General features: G+C 38.1%; 1 protein-coding gene across 2 annotated transcripts in view; it reads left to right on the top strand.

Annotated features, from left to right (window-relative positions):
- Positions 1-23660, top strand: part of LOC121960754 (vasoactive intestinal polypeptide receptor 2-like) — a 33265-nt gene extending 9605 nt beyond the window's left edge. For both annotated transcript variants that reach the window (XM_088072118.1, XM_088072117.1), the window contains exons 2-13: positions 183-282; positions 2297-2404; positions 5954-6051; positions 15367-15464; positions 16331-16469; positions 17148-17298; positions 18577-18637; positions 19468-19537; positions 20279-20370; positions 20522-20660; positions 20914-20955; positions 21067-23660. In XM_088072118.1, coding sequence (XP_087928244.1) covers positions 2356-2404; positions 5954-6051; positions 15367-15464; positions 16331-16469; positions 17148-17298; positions 18577-18637; positions 19468-19537; positions 20279-20370; positions 20522-20660; positions 20914-20955; positions 21067-21231 — 1104 coding nt within the window. In that variant the 5' untranslated portion in view covers positions 183-282; positions 2297-2355 and the 3' untranslated portion in view covers positions 21232-23660. The remainder of the gene's footprint in view (positions 1-182; positions 283-2296; positions 2405-5953; positions 6052-15366; positions 15465-16330; positions 16470-17147; positions 17299-18576; positions 18638-19467; positions 19538-20278; positions 20371-20521; positions 20661-20913; positions 20956-21066) is intronic.
- The last annotated feature ends 4069 nt before the right edge of the window (positions 23661-27729 follow it).

Below are 27729 nucleotides of genomic sequence, written 5' to 3'. Positions count from 1 at the left end.
CCTCCTGGAGAAAGTTGCACATCAAACATGAACTTGAGTCCAGAAAACTGAAGCACGTTCTTCAAACAGCGACGTTCAGCGCCGAGACACGGAGAGCTCGAGCGTGAACTTTTGACTGAGGCAGGAGGTTTGTTCACGTAGGAGATAATATTCATAATATTTATTTCCTCTGGTCCCGACAGGTTAATGGAAAGTTTCCTCACTGCCAGTTCCACTGGGAGATTCAGAGAGCCTGGAGAGAGTGCCAGACACAACTGCAGCAGCAGACGCCTGCCAGCACAGGTACACACACACACACACACACACACACACACACACGCACACACACACACACACACACACACACACACACACACACAAAACACAAGGAATTATTTGAAAGTAAAATAAATTCAGGACTAACAGTTTTAGCATCTGCTTGAACAGAAACTCAAAAAAGTACCTAAAAAACATACACACATTTTTGTGTGTGTATGTGTGTATGTGTGTGTGCATGATGACTGAGGTCAGTTATGCAAAGAGGAGGGTGTGTCTGGACGCAGTTTCAGCCCGAGTTGCAACATACTCACTATCAATCATTTATTTACCTCTAAGGCCAAATACTCCAGAGTCTCTCTCACACACAGACACAGACACACACACACACACACACACACACACACACACACACACACAGAAACATGTAACACTGAGCCGCTTTGTTTTGTCTAAAAGTTCACGTGTGTTTAAATGTTTCGACACAGTGATAATAAGAGTGTTTTAGCTGTGTGGTTTGCAGTCTGTGGTCATACAGTTTATATGTGTTTGTGTATATGTATATATACACATATATGTATATTTATTTATATGTGTATGTATGTACATTTACCAGCCACTTTATTACCTGTCTAACTGCTCATGAATGCAAATATCTAATCAGCCAATCACATGGCAGCAAGTCAATGCATTTTGGTATGTTGACATTTTCAAGACAATCTGAAGTTCAACCGGAGCATCCGAACGGGGAAGCACGTTTATTTAAGTGACTTTTTAACGTGCCGTGGTTGTTGGTGCCAAACAGGCAGATTTGAGTATTTTTCACGCACAACCAACTCTGGGGTTATACAGAGAATGATCCGAAATGGGAAAATATCCAGTATCCCGTTTGTTGATGCCAGAGGTCAGAGGAGAATGGCCAGACTGGTTCGAGCTGATAGAGAGGCAACAGTAAATCAAATAAACACTTGTTACAGCCGAGGTCTGCAGAGGAGCATCTCTGACCGCACAACACGTCGAACCTTAAAGCAGACGGGCTACAGCCGCAGAAAACCACACCGCCTGTCTCTGCTGTCAGATAAAAACAGGAAACTGAGGCGACAGTTCACACGCTAAAATTAGACAATAAAAGGACTGGAAAAGCTGGTCTGATGAGTATCGATTTCTGCAGCGACTTTTGGATGGCCGGTCAGAATTTGGCAGAAACATGACATGTATCAGGCTGCTGCTGGTGCTGTAACAGTGTGGGGAGATTTTCTTGGCCCAAAGTACCATCTGAGCATCGTTTAAACACCACAGCGTACCTGAGTTATGTTGCAGACCGTCACCATCGTCACCATCCCTTCATGACCACAGTGGACCATCGTCTGATGGCTTCTTCCAGCAGCATAACGTACAATGTCACAAAGTTAATTTAATCTCAAACTGGTTTCTTGAACATTTTAATGAGCTCACTGGACTCACATGGCCTCCACAGTCACCAGATCTCAGACCGGTAGAGCATATTTGGGATTTGGTGGAACGGGAGATTTGCATCGTGGATGTGCAGCCGACAAATTTGAAAAAAGCTTGAAATGCTTTAATCATTCCCTAAACTAAACATGATGCCTGGAATTTGACTTAATATTCAGTATTGGGAGATATGTTGCTTTTATGCACCTTAAACTGAGTTATTAAAGCCTCCAGTATTCATGTAATAACATTTCAAGCTACACTTTGGTCTTTTAAAAATAACATTTTGTTGTTTTACTCCTTGAAATAATCCAATTTCTTTCTCACTATATAAAATAAGTCAGTAAGATGTTAAATGAAGGATTTCTGTTCCCTTGTGAAAGTCCGTTAAACCCCAAATGTCTAAACTTCAGAGGATCCAAAGTGCTTTTATGTTGATTAATGTGTCCTGACTGTTGGTTCAGCAGCAGGCACGAGATCAGTGAGATTCAAGCAAGAAGCCAAACAGGAAGTCATGAGCAGTCTGATTTATACCTCTAATGTGTGTGTGTGTGTGTGTGTGTGTGTGTGTGTGTGTGTGTGCGCAAAGGATGTCGTGGCGAGTGGGACAATGTGTCATGTTGGCGGAGCGCAGCGGTCGGCGAGGTGATGACCCTCCCCTGCCCTTCCCCTCTCCTGCACCTGTTTGGAAAACACGGTGAGTTCGATATCATCGTCGTATCTGATGAAAATGTTTATTTTTGGACTTAAAGGAAAAATTAAAAAGCTGTATCTCTTAACTGCGATCATCAGGCGGTAATGTGTATGTTGAATTTTCCTGCTGTCGATATTGTTTTTAGATTATTAGTAGTTAATGAGGCCGATAACAGATATTTGGAACCAAAATGCCTTTACAATAAAAATCGGTCAATATTTAGAATTTCGAATATAATAAACTTCAACACAAAACTTTGTTTAATGCCTTTAGCAAATGTTTAATCAAAACTAAAACTTTCATTATCATATGCAGAAAGTTCCTAGCAACTTTTTTTATAAAGTCAAGTAAAAAAAAAAAAAAAGCTCCCAGGGGTTTTTTCAAAGTAAAAGTTCCTCTGATACTTTTTTTGCACATTTTAATTAATTAATATTATTGGCGATAATGAAAATAATATACTGATACAGATAATTTGCAAAATCTGAATCTTTTGACTAATAAAAGGCTGATAATGAAAAAACTGACCGTCAGCACTCATTAAAGTCTTTTTAGACGGTTTTAATTCTGGGCCTGTTACAGCAACACGACGAACGCGTTTCAACCAACTCTCTTCATCAGCGTCGTCAAGGCTGATAATCCGTAGACCTCGGCTGTAGATCAGGTCAGGTTTATAACCTGGCGAACTGAAGCTACGGAAATGCATCATATTTTATAAGATCATCTGTTTGTCGTGTGGCTGTCTGAGAACCGTGATTCTCTATCCGATTGCTAAATCAGGTGGCTGTTTTCGTGTGTTGCTGCTCGATTATTGAAACCTTTGCCCCGGGGAGAAAAATAATTCAGATACGAGTTTAATAATTTGCATAAACTCGTTGCACCTCGTCTGTCCTGAGTCGACCCGCCTCGTCTCGCCTGTCGTGACCTCCTGCAGCTGTTTCCTTTCACAGCTCATTTTTACAAACTCTCATCTTTCAGTCCGCCCATTCTGCTTCATCCATCACGTTGATCGCCTCTCGTCCTTCTACCTTTGATCCTCCGTCATCTGTGCACGTTACAGGTCGGCAGGTCTTTCATCCCTCCACCTCTCCTCTGCTTCCCTCTGCCTCCCCTTCCTCCCCATCAGCCCCTCCTCACCCTCCTCACCCTCCTCACCCTCTGCCGTCCCTCACTCTTGCGTCTGAGTCAGAGCTGAAACTGATGCAAACTTTAATTATCTGCTCTTTTAAGTTAAAAAATAAATAAATCTGGACATTGATTGAAACAGCAAATGTCCCAGAAGTATTGGTGCTCGCTAAAATGATCTAGTTAAGAAAATATTTATTTACATAGAAGCACAAAGAAAGTTTGGCTGCGACAAATTTTAATGAAAAACAGCTGAAAAGTTTCTTTGGCAAGTTTTGTTAGACTTTTTCCTCTGAGGATTGCAAATTAAAAATGACCACCATGAGCTGACTCTGTGTTTGCTTTTGATGGGAAAACATGCACATTTTTAATATATTACATTAATACTTCTTTGGCAGTATTTTTAAAACATGCTTTAGAGCAGGAATATCCAAAATTGCTTTGGTTGGGGGGCCACTTTTGCAAAATAACAGAAGATCAGGGGCCAGTAACAGAAGACTCATACATGTTGCAAGGATTTAGGACATTTCTCAGATTTTGCTACTTTTCTACGATTTCTATGAATTTTGTACGTTTCTAAGATTTCAGGGCATTTCTTAGATTTTTGGACATTTCTAGGATATTTGGACATTTCTCCGATTTTAAAACAATTCTTGGATTTTAGGACGTTTCTAGGATTTCTCTGATTTAAGGACATTTCATAGATTTTAGGACATTACTGGGATTTTAGGATCTTTCTCAGATTTCAGGACATTTTGGGGATCTTTGGATGTTCCCAAGATTTTAGGACATTTCTTGCATTTTAGAAAGTTTCTGGGATTTTAGGACATTTTGCAGATTTTAAAACATTTTCATGATTTTGAGACATTTCCAGAATTTATGGACATTTCTAGGATCTTAGGACATCTGTCGGGGGTGCTGGCGATCCGCCATTGGAAATTTTTATTTAAAAACAAGCTCTTTTTGATGCTGTTTTATGCACTCTTGCACCTTATGTGTACTAAAAATGCAAAAACAATTCCCAGTGTGAATCACTGTTTTTATTGTGATTTAGAAAATAGTCATTGCTGTGGAAGGTAAAGCATCTCCTTCCCCTCTGTCTCTGTTTGATGGGTCGCTGTTTCCTCTCCTCTCTCCATCCTTTGCTGCTCGAGCTCCGTTACTTAATGAGTCTAATCATTCGCGGGGCAGTTGCCAACATCTGGACTGGCCCACTTCCCCTCAGCAGCATCTGTCAGCGGCCGCGGGTTCATCCACCTCCCCCTGCAGATACAAAGAGCATTAGACCGTCCCGCTTAAAGGATGAGGCGCGTCATCGGCAGAGCAGCGGCTGCTCAACATCACGAGTCACTCACTGAGAGCGTGACTCTTAAACATCAGTGAACTCTTTGGAATAACATACATTTATGCATTATTTATTCATGAAATGTGGGCTGATACTCATCAAAGTCAATATAAGGGACAAATACACTTTATGTATGCCATGTTTTTGTTCCTAAATGACTAATGAGACAACATTTTTGAAATTGGTCCAGTATTGAGTGAGAGCGCTGCAGCCGCAAAACAAGCCGCATAGTGACTCAACGGGTATTTGTGCATCCACAAGTCCAAGTTATTGTTTTGTCATTGCCGGGCTCAGATCGTAAATATGTGTCCGTCAACATGATGGAAAGGATCCCTACGAAGATTGACCTTTTTGCTCAAGAGTAAGATCCTTTTGTTTAACCAGAAACAGCCCAGAAATCACCATCGTCAAACACACCAGACTCCATTTAAATAAACAGAAGTTTTATCACCGTTAAACACACTTCATTTATAGTTGACAAAAAACAAAACCTCACAAAAACTGTCTTACTTTGTGTCTCTGCTGTTCCAACAATCACCAACTCTGGTTTGGTTGAAATAAACTCTTAAATAACCCAGTTAGATGTGTAAATATTCTGGCTCTACACACACTAAAATGAGTGTTTATTTAAATGGAGTCTGGTGGGTTTGGCAATAGTCATTCTGGGACTGTTAAACAAAAATGATCTTACTCTCGTCAGTCTCTGTAGGGATCCTTTACATAATGTTTTCAAACATTTAAAATAATAATCTGAGCCTGTCAGCAACAAAAACAAGAATTTTTAGTGGGCGTAAAGGTTTCCTACAGCAACTGTTTTTTGAGTTTCAGAGTTTTAATTGTTTATGTTATTATTCAGTCAACTAATTTTATTTTTCAACACAAATGTTTCCAAGCTGCCAAAAATAAAGCTCTGAAGGACAAAACCTGAATCTAAATTTATATTCTCAATGTTTTATTGGCCAGAAAGTAGTCAAATTTAGGTGTAATGAGTCTAAAAATACTTCCTGCTGAACAGACTTTTTGATTTCTGGCTACATAAATGAAATTGACCTAAATTAAACACTCTGTCTTTGTGTGTGTCTCAGGTAACCTCAGCAGGAACTGTACAGAGAAAGGCTGGTCTGACGTCTACCCCGTCATCACCATCGCCTGCTGGTCCGACAACACAGACGAACCCAGCGAGGTGAGTTTAACGTTCACTTTCTGTGGCTCTTTCACAATAAAAGCAGAGTAATTCTAAGAGTCTGGGCCATTACAAAACAGTTCAAACTCTCCATAAACTCTTCAGGTCGACATGCAGGGATGGATCTGTGTGTGTGTGTGTTCAAATGAAAGTTCACATGAAAGGCATCCGATTGCAGAAAATTGATAATCAAGGTTTCAGAAGGTTAAAGTGGTCAGAAAAGGGAAACTTGAATTTTGTTTGCTGCCGACAAATGAAGAAATCCAATAAACCGGATAAAATCCAATTTAAGCATCAAATAACTCACTTTACTCTCTCTTACAAATCCAGTTGTGTCTGAAACCCCAGTAAGAGACTTAGAGACGCTTACAAAAGGGTTCAGGCAGAAATTTAAGAAAACACCACGTTCAGGCTTTAAAACCACAATGATTTCCGTTTGTGTTTTGAAGCAGGCGTGTGTACGTGTGAAGTCTAATGCAGCAGAGCACAAAGTGCTTTGAAGTGCTAATCACAGACTTCATATTCAGTCTGTGGTGTCGACGCGTTGCAGGATCATATCTCTGTTTTGACCCACTTTGACGGCTTTGTTCGACAGCACGCAGCAACACAGACACACTGTTTTCTTATCAGATTTTTAAACGCCAACCACAGACTGGTTTCCATTTGATGGATAAAGATGAAACTTCTTCAGGTTGTATCAGTACGAGACGATTAGGACAAACACGACGTCTTGGTCTGGTTGGCTTCAGTCTGAGATCAGCAGTTTCTTTATTTGCATTTACATTTTTGTTCACTCTGTATTTAAGTTTTTTAATTTATTTAACCATTATTTTATATATATATATATATATATATATATACTTACAAAATGTACAAATACTTTCAGATTGACTTTAAAACTGCTTAATTAGAGCAGAGTCATTAGACAGTGCTGTATCTGCTCTTTTTTGTCATTCTGATTATCAGATTAAAGTCTTGTCAGTTTCAGTTTGAGCGTTCGTACGCTGAAAAATAAACGAGTTGGTTTCATATCAGCGTCTCTGCATCTCCGTGTTTATCTGTTCAGAGGAGACGCTCTGACGGAGATAAACTAAGAGGAGGATGAGGAGATGAGAGGAAGAGGAGATTTTTTTGGCTGACAGATGTCTGACCTCGTCTCTCTCAGACCACCGTGGAGTCAGCCCTCCTCCCTCAGCACATCATCCTCACTGTGTCTGCTCTGGTATTTATTTATTTGTTGCTTTACCTGGACTTTAACCCTTTAAAACCTGAGCAAATCAGTTTAATTTCCTTCAGAAACATGCAGGAAAATGCAGTTACCAACTTGGCAAGAAATGTCCTGCAAATTGCAAAAAATTAGTCAAAGATAACGATGAAAATTAACTAAGAAAGTAACTGAAAATTAGTTTTTTTTTTAACTGCGGAAAGATATTAAGGAAACTATATTAAGTGTAATCATTAAAATTATATATTTAAAATATTACATTGTTTTTTATTTTGTGCACTTTTTCGTGCCTTTTTTGTTTTTGAAAGGTAATTTTCTTGTTACTTTTGACTTATTTCTTGACGTTTTTTGTGCCACATGCACAGTTTCTCATTGCCTTTGCACAAGTTTCAAAGTGGTTGAGTACATTTTGCTGATCATACCTGCATACATCTACTAACATTTTCCTTGTAACAGAGTACTTGTACATGGTGGTACTTGTACTTGGACTTAAGTAAAGGATCTGAATACTTGATGAGTGTTCAGACTTTCTGTCAGTGGTGTTGTGGCGAGACAGCAGCTTAAACTCTCAGCTCGTCCAGCTGAGCTGTGGGTTCAGCTCCTGGTCTTGGCGCTCTCTGCTCTGTAATCCGCCCTCGTCTGGCGGTAAACTGGAGGAATTTATTTCCTCTTCAGAGGATTTCGAGGCAGAATGACTCACCCTGTGAATGTTGCAGGTGGTTGCAGTGTTTGTATCTGTGTGTTTTAACCCGAGGCGTCCCCTGTGATGCCACAGAGCTTATCTGCCGACCTGCACCGTTATTGCTTGTAGTCGCGGCTGCATTCCAGGACCCGCCGGTTTGTACTGAGCTCTGAACGAGCGGCTCACATCCAGGTTTACGAGAATATCCGCAACCATTATTGTGTCCAGGCTGAGTTCATGCCACACACTCTTCTGCAGTCAGGTCGAAAGAACCCCATCATGATTCACTGTCTGGTAATTTCAATTGACGCACCTCAAATTAAATTTTTTTTCGTTTTTACTTTTGAACCATAAGCAAATTGGTTTGATTTCTCTCAAAAGCATGGGGAGAAAGGCAATAGGTAATTTTGTAAGAAATGTCCTGCAAATTGCAAGAAATTTGTGGATTTAGAAAATGATTTTTTAAAAAGCTAGGGGGAAAAAATCCAACTATATATGTAATTGTCATAATTAAATATTTAAAATTATGTTACAGAATTATTCTAATTTTTGAGAATTTTTTTTAGGTTATTTCCTTTTTTGAAGAAAAAAAAAGTTGTTTTTTATTTTGCCTTTTTTTGTTGTTTTATGTATGTTTCTGTTATTTTATTTTGTAAATTTTCAGGCCATTTTCTTATATATATATATATATATATATATATATATATATATATATATATATATATATTTAATTAATTTATTTATTTTTACTAATTTCTTTCCAATTTCTGGATCATTTCTTAAGTTGCTCATTGCCGCCTTCCCATGTTTTTGAAAGAAATCAGTTAGTAGTTTTTAACGGGTTAAGTAGTGCATTTGTTGGGGACTATTTTCAGTGGCAGATTAATGATTAATTAAAATAACCTACAGTGTGTGTACTTAATAATAAAGTAATGTTTCACGCAGTGACACAGTCTGGCTCTCTGACGTTTTTTTTTTTTTTAACAACATTGGAGCTCTGTTGCAAACAGGAAGAAGATATATCAGGCTGTGGCACACACACAATATTTGTTACTTGATATATTCGCTGATTGATTTAACGTCTGTTGACTTTGAGAAAAATATAGAAAATTATCACCAGACGTTCCTCTAAAAGACCAAACTTTTATTGGATTCATCAGGAAAAGGCTGCAGACAAATCTTCGGTAGTTTTTCAGCAAACATCTGACGTGCGTCTCTCTGTATATTTTCCTTTGTAGAGCCGTCTGTCTGCATAACATCTCTGTCACATTCCCGTATTTCTCTCTTTAAGCTCTTTTTTCACTCATCACTGGACTGTTTTTCTTCTGTGTGTGTGTGTGTGTGTGTGTGTGTGTGTGTGTGTGTGTGTGTGTGTGTGTGTGTGTGTGTGTGTGTGTCTGTCTCTGTACATGCACACATATGGCTGCTGAAGACGTGCACAGTCTTGTTTTAAAGTTCTTCCCCGTGTACAGTAGTTTATATAAAGACTTCATAATCTTGGTTTATCATAATAGGGTGGCAGTTAAGAGTTATTTTCAAATTGATTAATAGACACATTATTTTCTTGATTAGTCGATAAATCAAGCTGAAGAATTCAAATCGTATGTTTTATTGTCCAGCAGTCCAAAAATCCAAAGCTATTCACTTAATTATCATTTATGACAAAGAAAAGCATTAAATTTTCACATTGAGGAACCATTAAACCGGCCATTTTTGCTCAAAATTTGCTAAAATGATGATCTGATCATAAAAATAGTTGACAATTAGTCTTGTACAGTTGCAACCGTATGTGATGTAAAGCTAAATTTTGCAAGTGAAACGGGACAAAGTGATGCTCCTTTTCAAATTAGGGTCAATACCTGCGTTCAGTAGAAACTCTACATCGTTGTCGATCAAATGATCCGTACAGTGTGAGCATGAAGCTGCAGGTTCGGGCTGTGCAGAAATCTGAATAAAACATGATGAGAATCAGTATAAAGGCAACATTTAAGAGGAAGAAAAGGATGATATTTTGACTTTTTTTGTGTTTTTAATAATTCATAAACAAGCTGCAGTAGATGTTACTTTGTTTTTTTGGAGTGGGAAGCATTTTAAATGAGTGGGTAAAAAATTGAATTCAGGTCATGTTTCATTCCTCGACAGACGCAGGATGAGTCACCTGTAAAGTTTATTTCATAGACTAGTTTGAAATACTTGCAGAACAGCGACAAGGTGACAGTAAACAAATAAACAGGTTATACCAAAATTAATTAATGATGTCCCGAGCAGCGTGACAGAAAACAGCACAATATAAAGATAAACGTTAACAGCACGCGCGCACACACACACACACACACACACACACGGTCAGGTTGTGATAATCTCCAGAGCCCTCAGGTGTGGGCTTCTCGCTCTTTGACTCTTCAGTGAGGCTTCGATTTGTTTCCTGTTGAAGAGTCGGAGGTTTTCCGTCTGGAGAACATTCGGCTGAGACCAGACGTCACCGCTGGCACTCACTCACACACACACACACACACACACACACACACACAAACACACGCGTCACACACAGCTGATCATCCTCTGATCACTGCGTCACAGGGCACATCTTTAAATCAACAAACTTTCATGTCCCCGTTCACACGTATGGACTCACACACTGGACACAGGACAGGATCATGCATGCAGGAGCACATTTTCGCTGAGGGGCACTACGTTTAATAAATCTGCGTGCATGACTATCTACGTGTATGTGCTTTGGCGAAATGGCTGGCAACTGCAGACCGCTGTTCAAGACCAGCAAACAACAAAACTGTTTTTTTGGTGAGACATCGACTGCGTTTCTGGCTGTGAATGGGCAGCAAAAGCAGGTGTTTTTTAGCCAGACATTGGCAGCATTTCTAGTTTTGATTGTTTTACCAAAATCAGGTGTTTTTAAGGAGACATGAGCAGAACTCCAGCCATGATTGTGACAACAATATCAGGCGTTTTTTTAGTGAGACATCTGCAGCATTTCCATCGAGATTGTGTCACTGAAATCTGATGTCTTTAGGGAGACATAACCTGAACTCCTGTTGTGACTATGCAACCGAAATCAGGTGTTTTGTAGAGGGACATGGGTGACATTTTTTGGTCGTGATTGTGCCATGATTGGGCGTTTTTTTAAATGAGACATCAGCAGATCTCCAGTCATGATTGTGACACCGAAATAGGGTGTTTTTGGAGACATCGACTGTATTTGTGCCAGCAACCAGGTGTTTTTTAGTGGGACATCGGTGGCACGTCCAGTCTTGATTCTGTGGTTTTTAGTAAGACATCTGCTGCAGCTCCAGCTGTGTTTGTGCCAGCAAAATCGGGTGATTTAGTGAGATATCAGCACCAGTTCCAGCCATGATTGTGCCAGCCATCTGCTTTTGTTTTGTTTTGGGTTTTTTAGCAAGATGTTGGCTGCATTTTTGTATTATTGTGCCACCAAAATCAGGTATTTAGTCAAAATATGATCTTTTTAATCAAAATCATGCATTTTAAATGTATTTTTTCACATATTTTGAAAGGCACCCTAGTATATGCTATTCAAAATGTAAAAACGTTAAGGTAGCTTATGTTTTATGGTAGCCAACTATTTACAGACTGTCGTTCCACCTCTTGGCGTTCAGGGTTGCTGCAGCACCCTCAGTACTCACCTGTCCACGCCCTTGGACAGGATGCTTTTACTTTGACTTGAACTTCAAAAAATAAGTCTCAAAAAGGTGTCCAGCGACTATGCAACTTGCAGAAGCCACAGCCAAATCAACATTATTCTGACTCCCTTAACATAAAGCAAAGACGACGAAAAAGATAAGATAATAAAATGCAGGAAAAGCGATCAGCAGCTGCTGCACTTGAAACTGCTTATACTTTAGGAAATACTGAATTGAGCACCGGCACAGTGGCAACGTGAGAAAATGATCTGCCCAGTCTGAGCTGAGAATGTAAATTTTGTGTTCAGTTCAGTATTAAACACACAGGCAGGAGAGTCCTTGAACACATCATCTGTCTTTTCTTCTTTACACAGCACATCTGATAACACAACAAAACGTCTGTCAAATGTCTCTGACACCCTGAAAATCCACCTGTTTGTCTCCAGAGCAGTTTTTTTTTTTTAAAAGGAAATATTAATTAAAAATCCTCAATTGTAGGACATCTTGTTTTCCATCATTGGAACAACTTTAATTTATTAATATTTTTCTTTTCTTTTAAAATATTTGCTGAAAAAAAAACTGTCGCTCTGACTCTGATGGTCGCAGTTTTTCATATTCCTCCGATCTCTGTCATAACTCGGTCTTGATTTAAATCTCGAACAGCACACAGGAGGAGCAGATCGAGACAGATTTAGACTTCTTTTAGTGGCCAGGAAGCCGCTCAGCCCTAAAGTTCAACATCGCTTTAATTCTCCGGTGTCACAGAGGAAGACAGAAAAGGGCGAGCGAGCCAGAGTTTATGGACGGAGATGTGTTTGGACATAGAAGGCAATGTGGCTGCAGCAGACCAGAGCCAGCAGGTCATCAGCTCGCAGCCAGACGGCCTGAGAATCAAACTGAGGAATGAGACGCTGATGCCAGGCTGCGACCGTCTGTGTATCCTCACGTATGTGTTCCCCTCTGCGTGTGTTTAGAGTGGACAGAGAGGCCTGAGGACGCACTGAAACACTTCACTGTGGCAAAAGTGGTGGTGCTACAACAGAAAAATACTGCGAAAAAAACAACAGAAAAAACTGCGTTCACAACTTTTCTTAAAGGTCCAGAAATCTCCAACATGCTTTTTTGAAACCCATTCAAACTGACATTTTTGATCCCACAGCCATCAAAGCAGAAAACAGGACTTGTATTATTTCTGGGTGTCATTCTGGGCTTTTGACTCTGAATTTGTCATTTTGACTATTTTCTACCTGATGAGGTCATTTTCACCATAATTGGCATATGGAGGAAATACATGCTATTTCCACTAGGTGATCTGTCACAATCAATGTAGCTGCTGATCACTGACATATCCCAGACTGTGATAATCAAAAAAAAACCCAAAAGAAACTACTGTGCTATATTGAAAACAATTCATTTTATGTTTTGGTATTTTTTCCATCTAAAAACATTGTGGCATCATGACAAAAACTTGCCATTTAATGTGGTAAAAATCTGAAGATTAATGAATATTTAATATTTATAGGACTGATGTTGGTTAAAAATTAAACTCAGTGAAAGTAGAATGAAAGTTTTAGTAAGTAAAGGAGAATGGATAGATACAAAATAGGAAGGGAAAAATGCCAAAAAAACCTTGGAAACACAGGAGGAGGATGTTGGAGAAATGAATACGTAACGACAGACTGAGAGGAGAAGAAAAGGGAAAAGTCCAGAAAGGGAAATATTTTTGTGAAGCATGTGAAGCGTCTCAGTATGATGCTTTAACAAACCAGCTGCTGCATGAATGGATGTACAGCGTTTTGCACTTCTGTGAGTGTGTGCGTGTGCTGTTTTACATCTATCTTTGTGAGGACCACTCGTGGTTTATACTGTGCGTTGGGAGTGAAGATATTTTGGCTTTTCCTGCAGTTTAATGGGAAAATTTAGTTTTACTTTCAGCTAAGGCTGAGGACTGTCGTTTGGCATGTAGGGTTAGGTGACGGGGCTTGCAATTATGCAACTCAATGTGCAGACAAAGACTGGCCTTATATATGTTTCTGCAAACCACAGATATGTTACATTTGTGGATTATTATGTAGCAGATATGTTGAATAACAATTGAAAACATTGTCTCTCATGTGTTATAGGAGGAAAATCTCAGGTTTTTACTTAAAATACCAGGTTAAGGTGGCTAAAAAGCTTCTGGAAGGTTGTTGGAAACTGCAACAGGTTTCTACAAAGTACCCAGGTTTGGAGCCTAAAAAGCTGCGGAAAACACAAAAATAGTTAGTTGCTTGGTCACAACCAGTTTTGTTTCTTGTTCTCTAACAATGGTCTGCAGCTTTCTGGTTTCTCTCCCATCAAACATCCCCTCCACCTCCTCATGACAAAGTCAGCTCATAAATTACACCACTTTAGAAATGCTGCAACGTATCTATGGTTTGCAGAAACGTTCAGTGCCAACATTTTTTTCTTGATATTTGGCTGCATCATGTCTGTGAAGGTCCTCACAAGTATGGAAGTACAAACAAAATTCTTTGTGCATTTTAACATGTGTAAATATGATAATTTAAGCATAGCATATAAACATAACATGCAACCTGTGCAGTATGTTTTCATCATGTGTGGTTTAAATGTGTGTGTCTGACCGTTTAGGACAGAGCTTGCAGTTTGTGTGTGTTAAAGTGCACGTGATCATGCTCATGCATGTCTGGATGTATATACTGTGTGTGTGTGTGTGTGTGTGTGTGTGTGTGTATGTAAATGTCTGGTTTGTTGCCAGATGGTGTGTCAGACTTGGGGAATGTTGTTTATAGATGATGAGAGAGCGATGAACGCCAGGCACTGACACACACGCACACACACACACACACACACACACACACACACACACACACACACAGTGGGCAGATCCATCCCTGCGTGTTGACCAGAAGAGTTTATAGAGAGGTTGAACCGTTCATCCTGACCCTGCTTTTATTGTGAAAGAGCCTCTGCGCTCTGGAGAAAGCAGCAGAGGCTCAGCTGATGAAAATGTCTCTGCATCCTTAAATTTGAGTCTCATCACTGTTGGCTGACCACACGAGGCTCCTGATGATTTAAGTTACTAGGCAACAGCTTTGTGTACATGTCAGAGGAGTAAACAATAACTATTCAGGCAGCTATTTCTTTATTGAATGTGTAGATTAAAGAAAAGAGAAAGCAGCGCCCTCTAGTGGATTTAATTGTCTGTCTTTATTGAAAGCTCAACCAGAAACCAATTATACAATTGCTCATGTACTTTTATTTTACGTGTGTATTTTTTTAAAATTGAATGCAACTTTATACTTTTACTCCTATACATCTTTGACTGCATTAATTTTTATAGCATTGTTTACTTTAAGATTTAGATTTTTTTAATATCTATTTTTTTGGCTTTTGTTATCTTTATTGGATAGAACAGATTTAGTGCGAAAGGGGGAGAGAGAGGGGATGACACGAATCTGCGGCCGCCACGGCGAGGACACTGCCCCCACACATGGGGCGCCTGCCCCACCAACTGAGCCATCGGGCGCCCCCATATTTAGATTTTTAATACAAAATATAAATCGACTAAATGATTGAGATTAATCAAGATGAGCTCTATCTTTACCTTTTAACTAATGAACACATTAATGCATAAATTATTGTTGTCAATAATGTGATATGGTTTTTTTTCTCAACTTTGATGATTACAGAAGTTATTCCACATTCACTGCAAACAAAAAGTATTTTTTTTGTGTTTGTGTGTGTAGCTGCTCTTCTACAGGGTGGTGAGGATCTTGTCCACTCTGGGACACAGTCTGTCCCTCATCACTCTGCTCACCAGCTCCATCATCATCTGTTTGTTCAGGTAAACACACACACACACACACACTCATCTGCCCACCACTCACACGACCAGTTAAACAGGTGAGATCACAGTTTGTGTTCACGTGTGAATCTGACAAAACTAGAAGAATATTTTTTATTTATTTATGGTCTTAACATCATCATTTTTCCACAGTTTTTTTCCTGTCAATCTGGGTCAGTTACTATATAAACTACCTTTATGACAAATTAATATCAAAATATGTTAAACAATAACATAAAATCAACAGAAAGTCAAAGTCAGATGACATTTTTCTCCACTTCCAGCTGGGATGATGCTGTTGCTCCTTATGGTCAAAAAGGTGTCAAAGTCTTCAAGAATTACTAAAAATCTGCTTTTCAATTATCAAATTATCATATTTCTCCTTCAGGCGAAATTATTTTTATAGATGCAAACTTATTTTTCTATTTTATTTAACATTTCTGATGATGGTCGAGTTTAGAGTCATGCATGTGTGCACGACTCCAACATTTACTGAGAAAAATATCATGCAAAAGCCGAAACCTTTGGACTGAAGAATAACCTTGATAAGTCGTGAAAACTTTGAACTCAGGATCACTTAGTATATGTAATATAAGTCTATGTATACACTTTTAAATGCACTCACTCACGTGTATTTCCTAACACACACACACACACACACACACACAGAGCAGTCAGTGATAACAGTTTGTTGTGTGAGGCTAATACGCTGCAGCTCCGTCTGGATCGACTCCAGCTGTTCACTCGGCTGCTATCAGCGTGTTTAGATACCACATCCTTCACTGGATTCACACCACGACACCCTCTGTAAACACACTCCTCAACCCCCACCCCCCCCCCCCCCTCGTGTGTGTGTGCGTGTGCAGGAGGCTCCACTGCACGAGGAACTACATCCATCTGAACTTGTTTGTGTCGTTCATGCTGCGAGCCGTGGCCGTGCTGACCAAAGACACGCTGCTCTTCTCAGACGACCAGAACTCGGACTGCAGCACGCAACCCTCGCTGGTGACTTCATATGCACACACACACACACACACAGAGACACACACACACACACACACACACACTTTTATTTTACTGTACTTAAAAGGACCCTTTCTGTCAATTACAATTTAATTGCTCTGAGGCTTTATCCACACAATAAGCTTTTTCATCTTTTTTGATCTTTTGTAAGACTTTGTGCAATAATAACAACTTCAGACAGGGAAAACTGAGTTCTTGGTTTGTGAAGTCGGGGTGTGCGCTGTTATCTCCTTTTGAGAAACTGTCACTTGGTGCAATGATGTGGCCAAAATAGTGCTGGTTTAACCCCCATAACAGGATTATTTGCATGTTTTCACATAAATGCACAGTTACTCTATAATGAGATACGGAGGCATCAGAAGCCTCAGCTGAGTATACCACCCGCCCTCTTGACGCTTTGCAACCAATCAAAAATGACAAATAAAGGCAAAACACTTAATAGTGAAAGGTTAGTTGTATATTGATCCGTGATGCTTTAAACGTTTAGATTCCCCTTATGTTAAAGTAAAGTTATATTTTCATGTGTGTAAGACCCACAGGAATCTATACTATGACCTTTTTTGTTTACTGTAGATTCACTCCTAAATATAATAAAGCTTGTTGTTGTTGTTGTTGTTGTTGTTGTTGTTGTTGTTGTTGTTGTTGTTGTTGTTGTTGTAGGTGGGCTGTAAGACCGCGCTGGTGTTTTTTAACTACTTTGTCATGGCCAACTTCTTCTGGCTGCTGGTGGAGGGTCTCTACCTGCACACGCTGCTGGTCGTCGTCCACAGTTACTCCATCCGCCTCTCCATGTACATGCTCATCGGCTGGGGTACGCTGCAACACCGTTTTTTGTGTTATCACAAACTCGGTCCGTCTTAGTGTTTGGAAAATGTTTGCAAACATTCTGCAATACGTATGAATATTTTATTTCTTCTTATAGAATATGTTGCAGAATATTAAGACAGCTCTTTTGTCTTTCTGTTATTTCCAAATGTAGGCTACTTTATTGTGATATTTCGATTAAAGCCAGTGAAGAAACTGTTCATCTCTGCCTGTAGGTGGTGAATCCAAAACAGCTGTAGCAGATAACATTGCACGCTGCTACCGTACACACTGCAATCCAGATGTTGGCAGAGATGCACAATTTTGTTGTTTGCTGATGACAAGATGAGGAAGATTTGGACTTTTTTTCTGTTTTAGCATTTCAGAACTAACTGAGAGTGAAAACAACCCGAAAACACAACACAAAACTTTGCACCGATTTTCACCAGAATCTCTTCATTTTTGTATAAACAAAAAGGAAACGGTGGCTTTAAAGGAATTTATTTTATTATTATTTTGAAATTTATTGGATTTCTTGCCTTGAGTTTTGGAAAAAGATTGATAAAGCGCTAAAAACAGGCAGCAACCGGTTAGCTCAGCTTAGCATAAAGCATAGAAACGGGAAAACAGCGAGGCCGGATCTGTCCAAAGGTAACAAAATCCACTCCTAGTTCACTAATGAACGTTAGTTTTTTGGTTTTTTGAAATATAAAAAATTTTGCGGCTTTCTTCTGTTTCTTTATGCTAATTTGAGATAACCAGCTGTTGGCGATAGCTTCATATTTATTGCACAAACATGAGAATGGCATCGAAATTCTCATCTAACTCAGCAAAAGCGGCTTAAAACTTGTTTCTCAAGACCAAAACTGTTGCATCATTCCTGCTCAAAATGTCTTGCAAAACCACTCTTGCATGAAGAGACAGAGCGTCATACGGGTGAAGTGGAGCGGTATATTTCACGAAAGGTCGGGTGGTAAACAGTCTCCTGGCTCGTCTGCACTCGCTCTGCTGCCATGTGACGCCTCCTTCCACCATTCATCACCACTTTACCAACACTTCCTCCTTAATGCAGCAACACTCAGTTCCAGCTGTTTCATGTACATCTGTGTGTGTGTGTGTGTGTGTGTGTGTGTGTGTGTGTGTGTGTGTGTGTGTGTGTGTGTGTGTGTGTGTGTGTGCGTGTGTGTGTGTGTGTGGACGTCACGTTTCCTGTGTGGCACCTCATGAGGATGTGCAGACTGAGAATCTAAACAGACTTCCTCTCCTCTCGTCTCTCGTCTCTCAGGCATCCCTTTTGTTTTCATGGTGGCGTGGATCATATGTCGGATAAACCTGGAGGACACGCGGTGAGTGTGAGCGACTGTCAGCCTCTGCTGGACTCGACCAGCAATGCAGCAAAAACCACAGAAGAAAATGCCTTAAAATCTAATGACATGAAATAATATTGAATTAGATTTAATTATTTTTTTATGCAATTAAAGAATCTGGTTAGTTTCTTTATGTCAGCGTGTTTAACCTTTTAAAACCAGAGACCATTGACTTGATTTCTTTCAAGTACATGGCAAGAGTCAGAGGAAATAACCCAGAAATGAAAGGAAATTAGTAAAAAATGCAAGAATGAAATTAGCAAAAAAAAAACCAAAAAAAAAACAACCAAAGAACAAAACCCAACAATAAAAAAATTCCAAACCAAACAAAAACAGGTAAGTAAAAAAAAAAAGAGAGAGTGAAAATGACCTAAAAATATGTTTCAAAATTATAATAATTTTGTAAAATGATTTAAAAACATACAGTTGTGATAATTATAAATGTATAACTCTTTGGATATTTTTCCCTAAATATATATATATTTGTTTATTTATTCATTTTAATTCATTTCTAAATTTAAATCATTTGTGGGACATTTCTTGCTCACTGCCTTTTGTCCTCTTTTTGCACAGATTTCAAAGAGTTAAATATTTGTGAAAGTTGGATGTAGCACAAGAAAAATGTCTATTTGACCTAAACGGTAAAGATATAAAGAAATTTCACTTAGAATAAAAAAATAATACAGACCTCTGGTGAGTTTCTTTATGAATCAAGCAATTTTAGATTAAAGAAAGACTAAAAATCTATAAAACTTCAGGTTATTATTATTATTATTGTTATTATTATTATTATGATTATTTGTTTTCAGGTGTTGGGAGATGAACGAGAACCCTATCCCTAACAGAGTGATGAACTGGCCCATCATGGCGTCTGTCATTGTGAGTTTTGTACCAAAATCTTAATAAAATGAAGCTAGAAATTCTGTTTTTATGTCATGACTTGCTTCTTGTCACTGCCACTAATATTTACTTAAAAATACATATTCTGTATTATCATCTAAAGCACTTATTTAGGATTATTTCAGACAGATTTCTAGTTTCAAGCAAACAAACTAGACTAGATTTTTATGATTTTATTGAACTTGTAGAGTAGATTCAGGACAGTAACATTTGGAAAATCTGTAACATTTCACTTTAATAAACTCTCACTTCATCGGTCTTCCTCGGCCCGTTTTCCAGCTGCGTATACTAAACCAAAATATTTTTATCAACTTAATATGTTATTTCAGAGCTTATTCCATCTGATACAGACGTTTATAGACGGTCTCATAGCAGCTCAGTTGGGAAAACATCTAAAAACACAGATAAGCTTCAGATAAGCTTCATTTTAGTTTTAAACATGTTGTAAATCAGATGATCAATCAGAACAAGTTGACAACCTGCACTTTACTTCTGTTTCCTCCCCTGAGCTGAGCGAACCTTTACCAACGTAAAAGTACCGGTACCACAAAAACATGTAGATAAACATACACACATAGAAATTTGTGGCTACTTGTTACATTACAATGTGTTTCTGATACTTATCATTTAAAATTTTAGTTTCACAAAGATAAATGTTGCTGTCAGGACGCTGAAAAACTTTATTCACTGACACGCCTCTGTCTCTTCTTCCTGTAAAAGATCAACTTCATCCTGTTCATCAGCATCATTCGCATCCTGGTGCAGAAGCTGCGCTGCACCGATGTCGGAGGAAACGAGCAGTCGCAGTACAGGTACACGTTTGACCTCTTTTTGCACTTTAGAGGGCTTCAAGGTGACAAGAGGAAGACATTATCATTGCGTGTGTGTGTGTGTGTGTGTGTGTGTGTGTGTGTGTGTGTGTGTGTGTGTGTGTGTGTGTGTGTGTGTGTGTGCACGCTCCAGACGTCTGGCTAAGTCCACCCTCCTGCTGATCCCTCTGTTTGGGGTCAACTACGTGGTGTTTGTGTACCTGATGGAGCCGGCCGACAAAAACATGAGGCACGTCAAGATCTTCTTTGAGCTCGCCCTCGGATCCTTCCAGGTATCATTTATATCATGACAGATTTCGCTCATTTATACATTTTTATACAGAAATACACACACTTTGAAGGTGATGACCCTCAAAATATGCAGATGTTAAATTAACCTAAAATTCATTTTTTCTTTCATGTCAGAGCGCTTGTTTTTTATAGAGTCATTTTTTCAAATTTAAACTTGTTTTATAAATCTATAGACTGATGTGTAGTCAGTGACAGTTGTGTGTGTGTGCGTGTGTGTGTGTGTGTGTGTTTTAGGGTCTGATCGTGGCGGTCCTCTATTGTTTCCTCAACAGCGAGGTGAGTCTACACACACACACACACACACACACACACACACACACACACATTTCCAAACATCAAACTCCTGCCTCACAGACTCTAAACTCTTCTTTGTTGGTGCATAAAAAGGTCCAGGGCGAGCTGAGGAGGACGTGGAGGAGTTTATCTCTCAAGCGTTACGTGGGGCGGGACTACCGGCTGCACGCCATGTCGGTCAGCAGAAACGGCACCGAAAACTTCCCCAGAAACTCCCGAGCTCAGTCCATCCTGCAGACTGAGGTCACCGTTCTCTGACCGGGGACGCAGACGGAGGGTTTTTATAGAGACGCTCATGTTCAGAGCGACTCAGAGGGCGAGGAGACTCGATGTCTCACTTCAGGACCTTTTTTAGACATATCGTTATTATCGCTCCTGCAGGGACTGAACTCGTGAGCTGAAGGAGTTTCTGAGGTCGAGTTCTTGTCATATCTTTCGTGGGGAATTTCCCGCCAAAAACAGCCGTCCGACCAGTTGCGAGCAGCTCCATTAAATCGGAGCTCACAGATTGGTTGTCAGACCTGTCAATCATGGCGGGAAATATTTATTAACTCATTAAAACCGACTTCAGCATAAAAACAAACACTTGAACAAACATCAGGGCGATGAGAATGACCTTCAGTGACAGAAACCATCTTTGGGAAAAATGCATTTGGCTTTGAGTTTTTAGTTTGTCCCATTCACTAACATGGAGGGGCGGGCTTTATGACCTATACTGCAGTCAGACACCGGGGGGCGATAGAGATCGAAAAGTTACATTTTTAGGGAGCTGTCATGTCGTCCATCTGCATACAGTCCATGGTGGCGACGTTTAAAGGACAGTTATTGACGTGTTTTGCGTCAGCAGTGGTCGATCTGCAAAAGACTCGCTCTGGAAACCAGTTGTTGGTGAAGTGGCGTGTTTTTTGTTTTGTTTTTTTTGCTCATGTTGCGATGACTAAAGATGATAAAACATCAAAAATAAGCTGCAAACTTTTTTTTGTTTTAATTCTGCCTTGTACGGTGACCATGAGTGTTTAAAAAGGAGGCCAAAATGCAATTTATTATTATCATTGTTATTATTATTCTTATTATTATTATTATTATTATTATTATTATTATTATTAAACTTTAAGTAAAAGACTCATTTGCCAACTGACTGACGCCACACTTGGCGGGTTTCCATTAACTCTTAAATTGCGCACGCAGAAATTGCAAATATAAAATACACCTAAAACAACTCCCATTTTTCGCAAAATAAGTCTTTTTACGCTCACATGAGGTGATATTTCAGGAGATTTAAAAAGCCATATTTAACAAATCTGCAATGAAACACTTTTTAGTCTTTTGTAGGTCACATGATGCTGTGGCTGTGTGCTTGTCAGTGGCCTCTGCAAAACAATTAAAATTGAATTAAAAAATGATCGTAATGAATTAATTTGTCAGAAGTCAGCTGATTTATTTGATTTAAAGCCAAACCCGTGGCGAAGAGTCGAGAGAACGGAGGAATTGGCGGCAACTTGGACAATCATGAATTTACTTTTTTATCTTTTTCTTGTTTTGGGTCCAAAGAAGCAGAATATTTCATGTTGGATTTATTTTTTTATTATCTTCTAACTTGAAATGAATTCTTAATAATCGGTCTCCTTGTGGTCATTTTAAGTTTGACATGTGGCCGCAGTGATGTCTTTTTTTGGCTTTAACCCTTTAAAACCTGCATCAACGTCAATTTTTTTTTCTTTTTTTAGTGTATTTTCTTCTGAAAAATTTTGGGTGAATGTTGGATGTTCTGCAAATTGCAATAAATAATAAAATTTTTATTTTTTAAGCTAAAAGAAATATACATATATATATTTTACAGAATTATTATTTTTAAGCACTTTTTCCTGGTCAATCTCTTGTCTTGTTTTAATTACTGTTTCTTTCTAACTTTCTTGTACTTTAACGAAAACATTTAGCTAATTTTGGGTAATTTGTTCTTAATTTTTTTGTTGCCTTTTTCCCGTGTTTTTAAGCAAAATCAAGCCGATATTCTCAGGTTTCAAAGGGTTAAAATGAATCTGCGTATATTTGTGACCCCTTCTAGTTTCATACATTATATGCCACATTTAACCCTTGTTACAGTATATTTTAATATTTTTTACCACTCTAAACTGGTAGAATGATCCAGTAGTTCACAAAAAAATTAAAGGTGTCGCAGAAATGTATTTTTCTGGTCAATCATCTCACGATTCCTCAGATTTGTCTCGTCATGTCGGGTTCCTGGCACCGATGTTAGGACCTAATGTCCCAAACAGAGGAGTTATATAAAAATAATATCATTTCCCACTTATTATTATTATTACCATTATTAATAGTTGTTGTTTGTTTTATTTTTCATGTGTGTTTTTGTGCCAAAATGAAGGTTTGGCCTCTGTGTCTCTCTCCTCATGGACTTCATAACGCGTCCAATAAAAGATAATATTTGCCTTTAAATAATAAATTAATGGACAGAACAGATTTTCCAGACGTCGCCTAAATCAGGGTTTCAGTACTTTTCTGTACAAACACAAAAAACAACTTGCCTTGTGCTGAGAATGATTGTTTTGTTTTTAATGTCTTGTTTTTTTTACACAGTTGAGTTATTAATGTTGGTTAATGTTGGATTTATAAGCTTTGAACACAACCTGTGACTCCTTATGTTTTAAGTTTAAAAGCCTTTTTTTGGAGACTGCGTCATGTTTGTTTTTTGTCATATACTCCACACAGTGCACGGGGTCTAGTATGTTATTTATACATTATAAAGTGTTTTTTAATTGTCTTTATAATGTAAGCAATAATTTTAAACCAGGTGCCCCAATAGAAATAAATAACTGGCGAGTTTAACCGCCCCTTTAAACCATTGCACATAGTATGTTACTGCATTAACCTCATTTTTATTATTATTATTATTATTTTAAATGCTACATTCTGGTTAACTCTTTATTTTATTTTATTTTTTGATTTATTTATTTTAATTTTGAAAGATTTTGTGAAGCAAGACAAGACAGGAAAGAGCTCAATACATTGAGGGAGATGACAGGTTTGTAAACAGACAAATAGATAAAAAAGAAAGAGCAGCATATCAAAGATAATCAAGGCCTTATGGTACGGGGCACGTTTAAATTGTTCTTTCTCTTCTTCTCTTTCCTCTAAAATTTGGTTTTGTTTGTGCATTAACAGTTAACGCTTAGAGGTTAAACTAATCTAAGCACGGGTTAAACAGACAGCACTGATTTAAGCACTAACTGTTTTTTTAAACTTATTTTTGTGAAATAAGCACAAAAAAATCCCAAAATCTTAATTTATAGAGGTGCCCGGTTTTGGTGAGGATCTAATAACAGAACACCGAACTTATTTAATGTGTGCAAAATTATCAAAAAAATATCTGTGAGTGATGATCTGTTGGTTTTTGTACTTAAAAAGAAAATAAAGGACATGCCCACACACATTCATGCATTACTGCTCAGATAATTGACGAAATATCAAAAGATAATAGCCTAAAAATAGCTCAAATTCAAAATCAATACTTGAGGTGTTGATATATATAACTTTTTACGGTGCTTTTAAATCGCACTGTTATTCTGAGAGGCGTTTTTAATTCGAGCAGAGTGCATTTACAAAAAACAAAACAAAAAAAACCCCATGAGGATCAGAGGCATTAAAATTAATAAACAAGCAGCAGTTTGATTGATATTCCTTTGAGTACGAAATAAAAGAAAACATGATTTAAAATAATTTAATCAAACCAACCGATATTTTCTGGCTTGCACACAAAAACAGAAAAAAGGGAAAGAAATAAAAACAAAGATATCTGTTTTTTGTAAAGGAGCTCTTCATCGTGTCCTCCCAGTTTCTATCACTGAGGGTCGGATATCATAACTCAGACACGACATCGTTTATTTTCAAAAACAGTCATACACTCTTGTGAAAATGTATAATTTATGGACACATTTTACTAAAAAGGAGCATGTTTTATATTTGATATTTGGGGTTTTTTTGTTTTGTTTTAACGCTTGCTCATTTTTGACTTTTTGAGCACACACACACACAAAACAGGTTTAAACTCACGTTTCTGTCCTCGTTTAGTGTTTATCTTTCTGTGGTTTTAAACCATCACTGCTGCGTGTTTATCTGCACTTGACAGCTCACACTGACCCCTGCTGTCAGAGGTCAGAGGTCAGAGGTCAACGAGGAACAGAGCTGTTGCTCTGCTTGTAAACAGACGAAAACAAACACCAGAGTGGTGAGAGTTTTTTCCCCTGGGAGGACTCATGTTTACTTTTGACCGTGAAGCGTTTCAGAAGCTTTTTTGAGAGACATTATCGTGTTGGTGAAGGTAAAACTCAAACAGAGATAAAGACGAGAAAGATCGATATCCGACACAGAAATAACCTGGAGCGTATGAAGAAATTCGGACAGCTGCAGAAAGAGTTCACCGTTTAACAGGTTATTTCTGCCTCATCACACTTTCACGAGATAAGAGAAGATTTTGAGCTGAGCTTCCTCCTCTTTCACTCCTCGCCCTTTTCACATCACCTTTATCAGTGGTTTTAAAAAGCTCTTTGGCTCTGAAGTTTAAGGTCATAAATTATAAATTATCTCGACCTCCAGAACAGCTTCACCTTTAAGAAATGTGTTTATAAACTAAACTTTGCTGCTGTGAATTAAATAAATTCACACCTGTGCTTTAAAAATAAAAAAACAAGCAAAATGACCTAAAAAAAAATTATATTAATAGTTTAAATATATAAGACTATTAGAATGTTGTTTTTTATCATATCTAATGGCCTAACAATAAGCAAGAAATTAGTAAAAATAAAGAACAAGAAAATTACCTCGAGAAAGTGCTAAAAAAAAATTTTTTCTTTTTTTCACATAATTTAAATATATAATTCAGAGAATTATAAATCTACTTTTTATCATATCTAATAGCCTAACAATAAGCAAGAAATTAGTTTTTAAAAAAAAGTTACAAAATATTAGACGAAAAAAAGCACAAAAAAATGACAAAAAAGGACTTTAAGAAAGTGCTAAAAAAATTATTGTATATATATTTTTTCTCAATAAAATTTCAAATTCACCCCTCCAGATTATTTTCCACATAATTTCCTTGCCAACTTTAATTTATAATTTTTTTCACAGTTTGAGGTACATTTCTTTCCGTGTTGCTCATGATGTATTTTTCTGTGTTTTTGGAAGAAATCAAACCTGTTAATTTAAGTTATAGAGGGATAAATGCATGTGAAGAAAACAGATATTAAAGGGTTAAAAACCCTCATTGATCAGCATAAAATGCTCCATCATAAAGCTGAAAACAGCCTTAAACATCTACAGCAAGAACATGCAATATATATATAAATGCATCAGTGATATTAATCCAAAAAGTGACAGAAAAGCAGACAGCAGGAGTGTCTTCCTGCACTTTACAGGCTTTTATTTTGGTAGCAGCAGCATGGAGAAAGTCCCGCCTACAAGACGTCTGATTGGACAATCCCCGACCAACGGCCGTCCTACTGACCAATCAGCTCAAAGCATTTGGACCGTTAAAGTTCAACGTTACTGCATCTCACTGCGACGTCGTCCGACGATTTTGGTAAGAAATTACCGGATAAATAATGATTTATAAAAGTTAATATCAATGTGCCGCTCGTATTTCAGTGTTTGTCACTAAACGTCAAATATTTAAGTCCTTAAATGGAAAAGTAATGACGATAAGGTTCGCGACTTCGTTGCTAGCGTTACGTGCTAACACTGCTAGCTAAAGGGAGCTTGCTAGCTAAAAGCTGACGTTAGCCACTAGCTAACAGCTAGCGAAAACATTTCGCCGTTTCACTTTAAAACGTCGAGTTATTTATGATATACAGTTTCAAAATCGTATATACTTGACATAAAAGTGATTTAAAATAAGAACTAGTGTGAATGGTTTCCTGGGGATTTTGAAAATATAATTAAATATATACTTTTAATGTCTTGTCATGATAAACGTTGATTTTAAATTGATAACTGCAGGAAATTAATCATAAAATTATAATTTTCTTAATAGTCTGACATTGGCATGTCAGTTGAACTACAGTACATCGATTGTTTTTAGCATTTCATTGTCATACTAGTGGCAAAATGGGGTAAAAAACAGCAGCTGTTATTTGACTTAAAAATAATCTTTTTTTTTTAGAAAAAACATACACTATGCATATACCTTTAATATTCATAAGCTTCTCAATTTACGAAATTTTGCTTTTATAATGTTTACTTATTATTCTGCCCTGTGTTTTGCTCTTTATTAATTAATTGTTTTTGTTTTAGCTGCTGCGTATTTTTAATGCTTTTTTTTTTTTTTTTTTTTTACCAACCCCTGCTTTTTGTATTTTTATTTATGTATTTTACTGATGTTTGTTTACACTTTCCCCTCTGCTGCTGTAATGATGCTCCTCTCCTTCAGCTCCATCTTTTCAAGTAATCTCCTGAGAGCCACATCTGGCTTTTCATTAATTCATCCCCCCCTCCTCCTCCTCCTCCTTCTCCTCCTCCTCCTCCTCCTCCTTTTATCAAGGTGTACTCTGTTACCTTTTCTCCTGCTGCACCTGCTCCCCTCTCTCATGATCTTCTTTCCATCTTTCCACCCTCTTCATATCTCCAGATGGGGCACAGTTTGCTTCAGATTGCTTCAGATTCTCTGCATGCTGAGTAGTTTGGGAACTCATATCGAAACTTTTAGCCAGACGTTGTTTTTATGTTGCATGGATTAGATACACACAG

This window comes from Plectropomus leopardus, chromosome 21, assembly GCF_026936395.1.
Source record: "Plectropomus leopardus strain MGB_pleo_1.0 chromosome 21, ASM2693639v1, whole genome shotgun sequence".
NCBI classification, from domain to species: domain Eukaryota; kingdom Metazoa; phylum Chordata; class Actinopteri; order Perciformes; family Serranidae; genus Plectropomus; species Plectropomus leopardus.
Note: the sequence above shows the minus strand (reverse complement) of the source record. Positions and strands in the feature narration are given on the sequence as shown.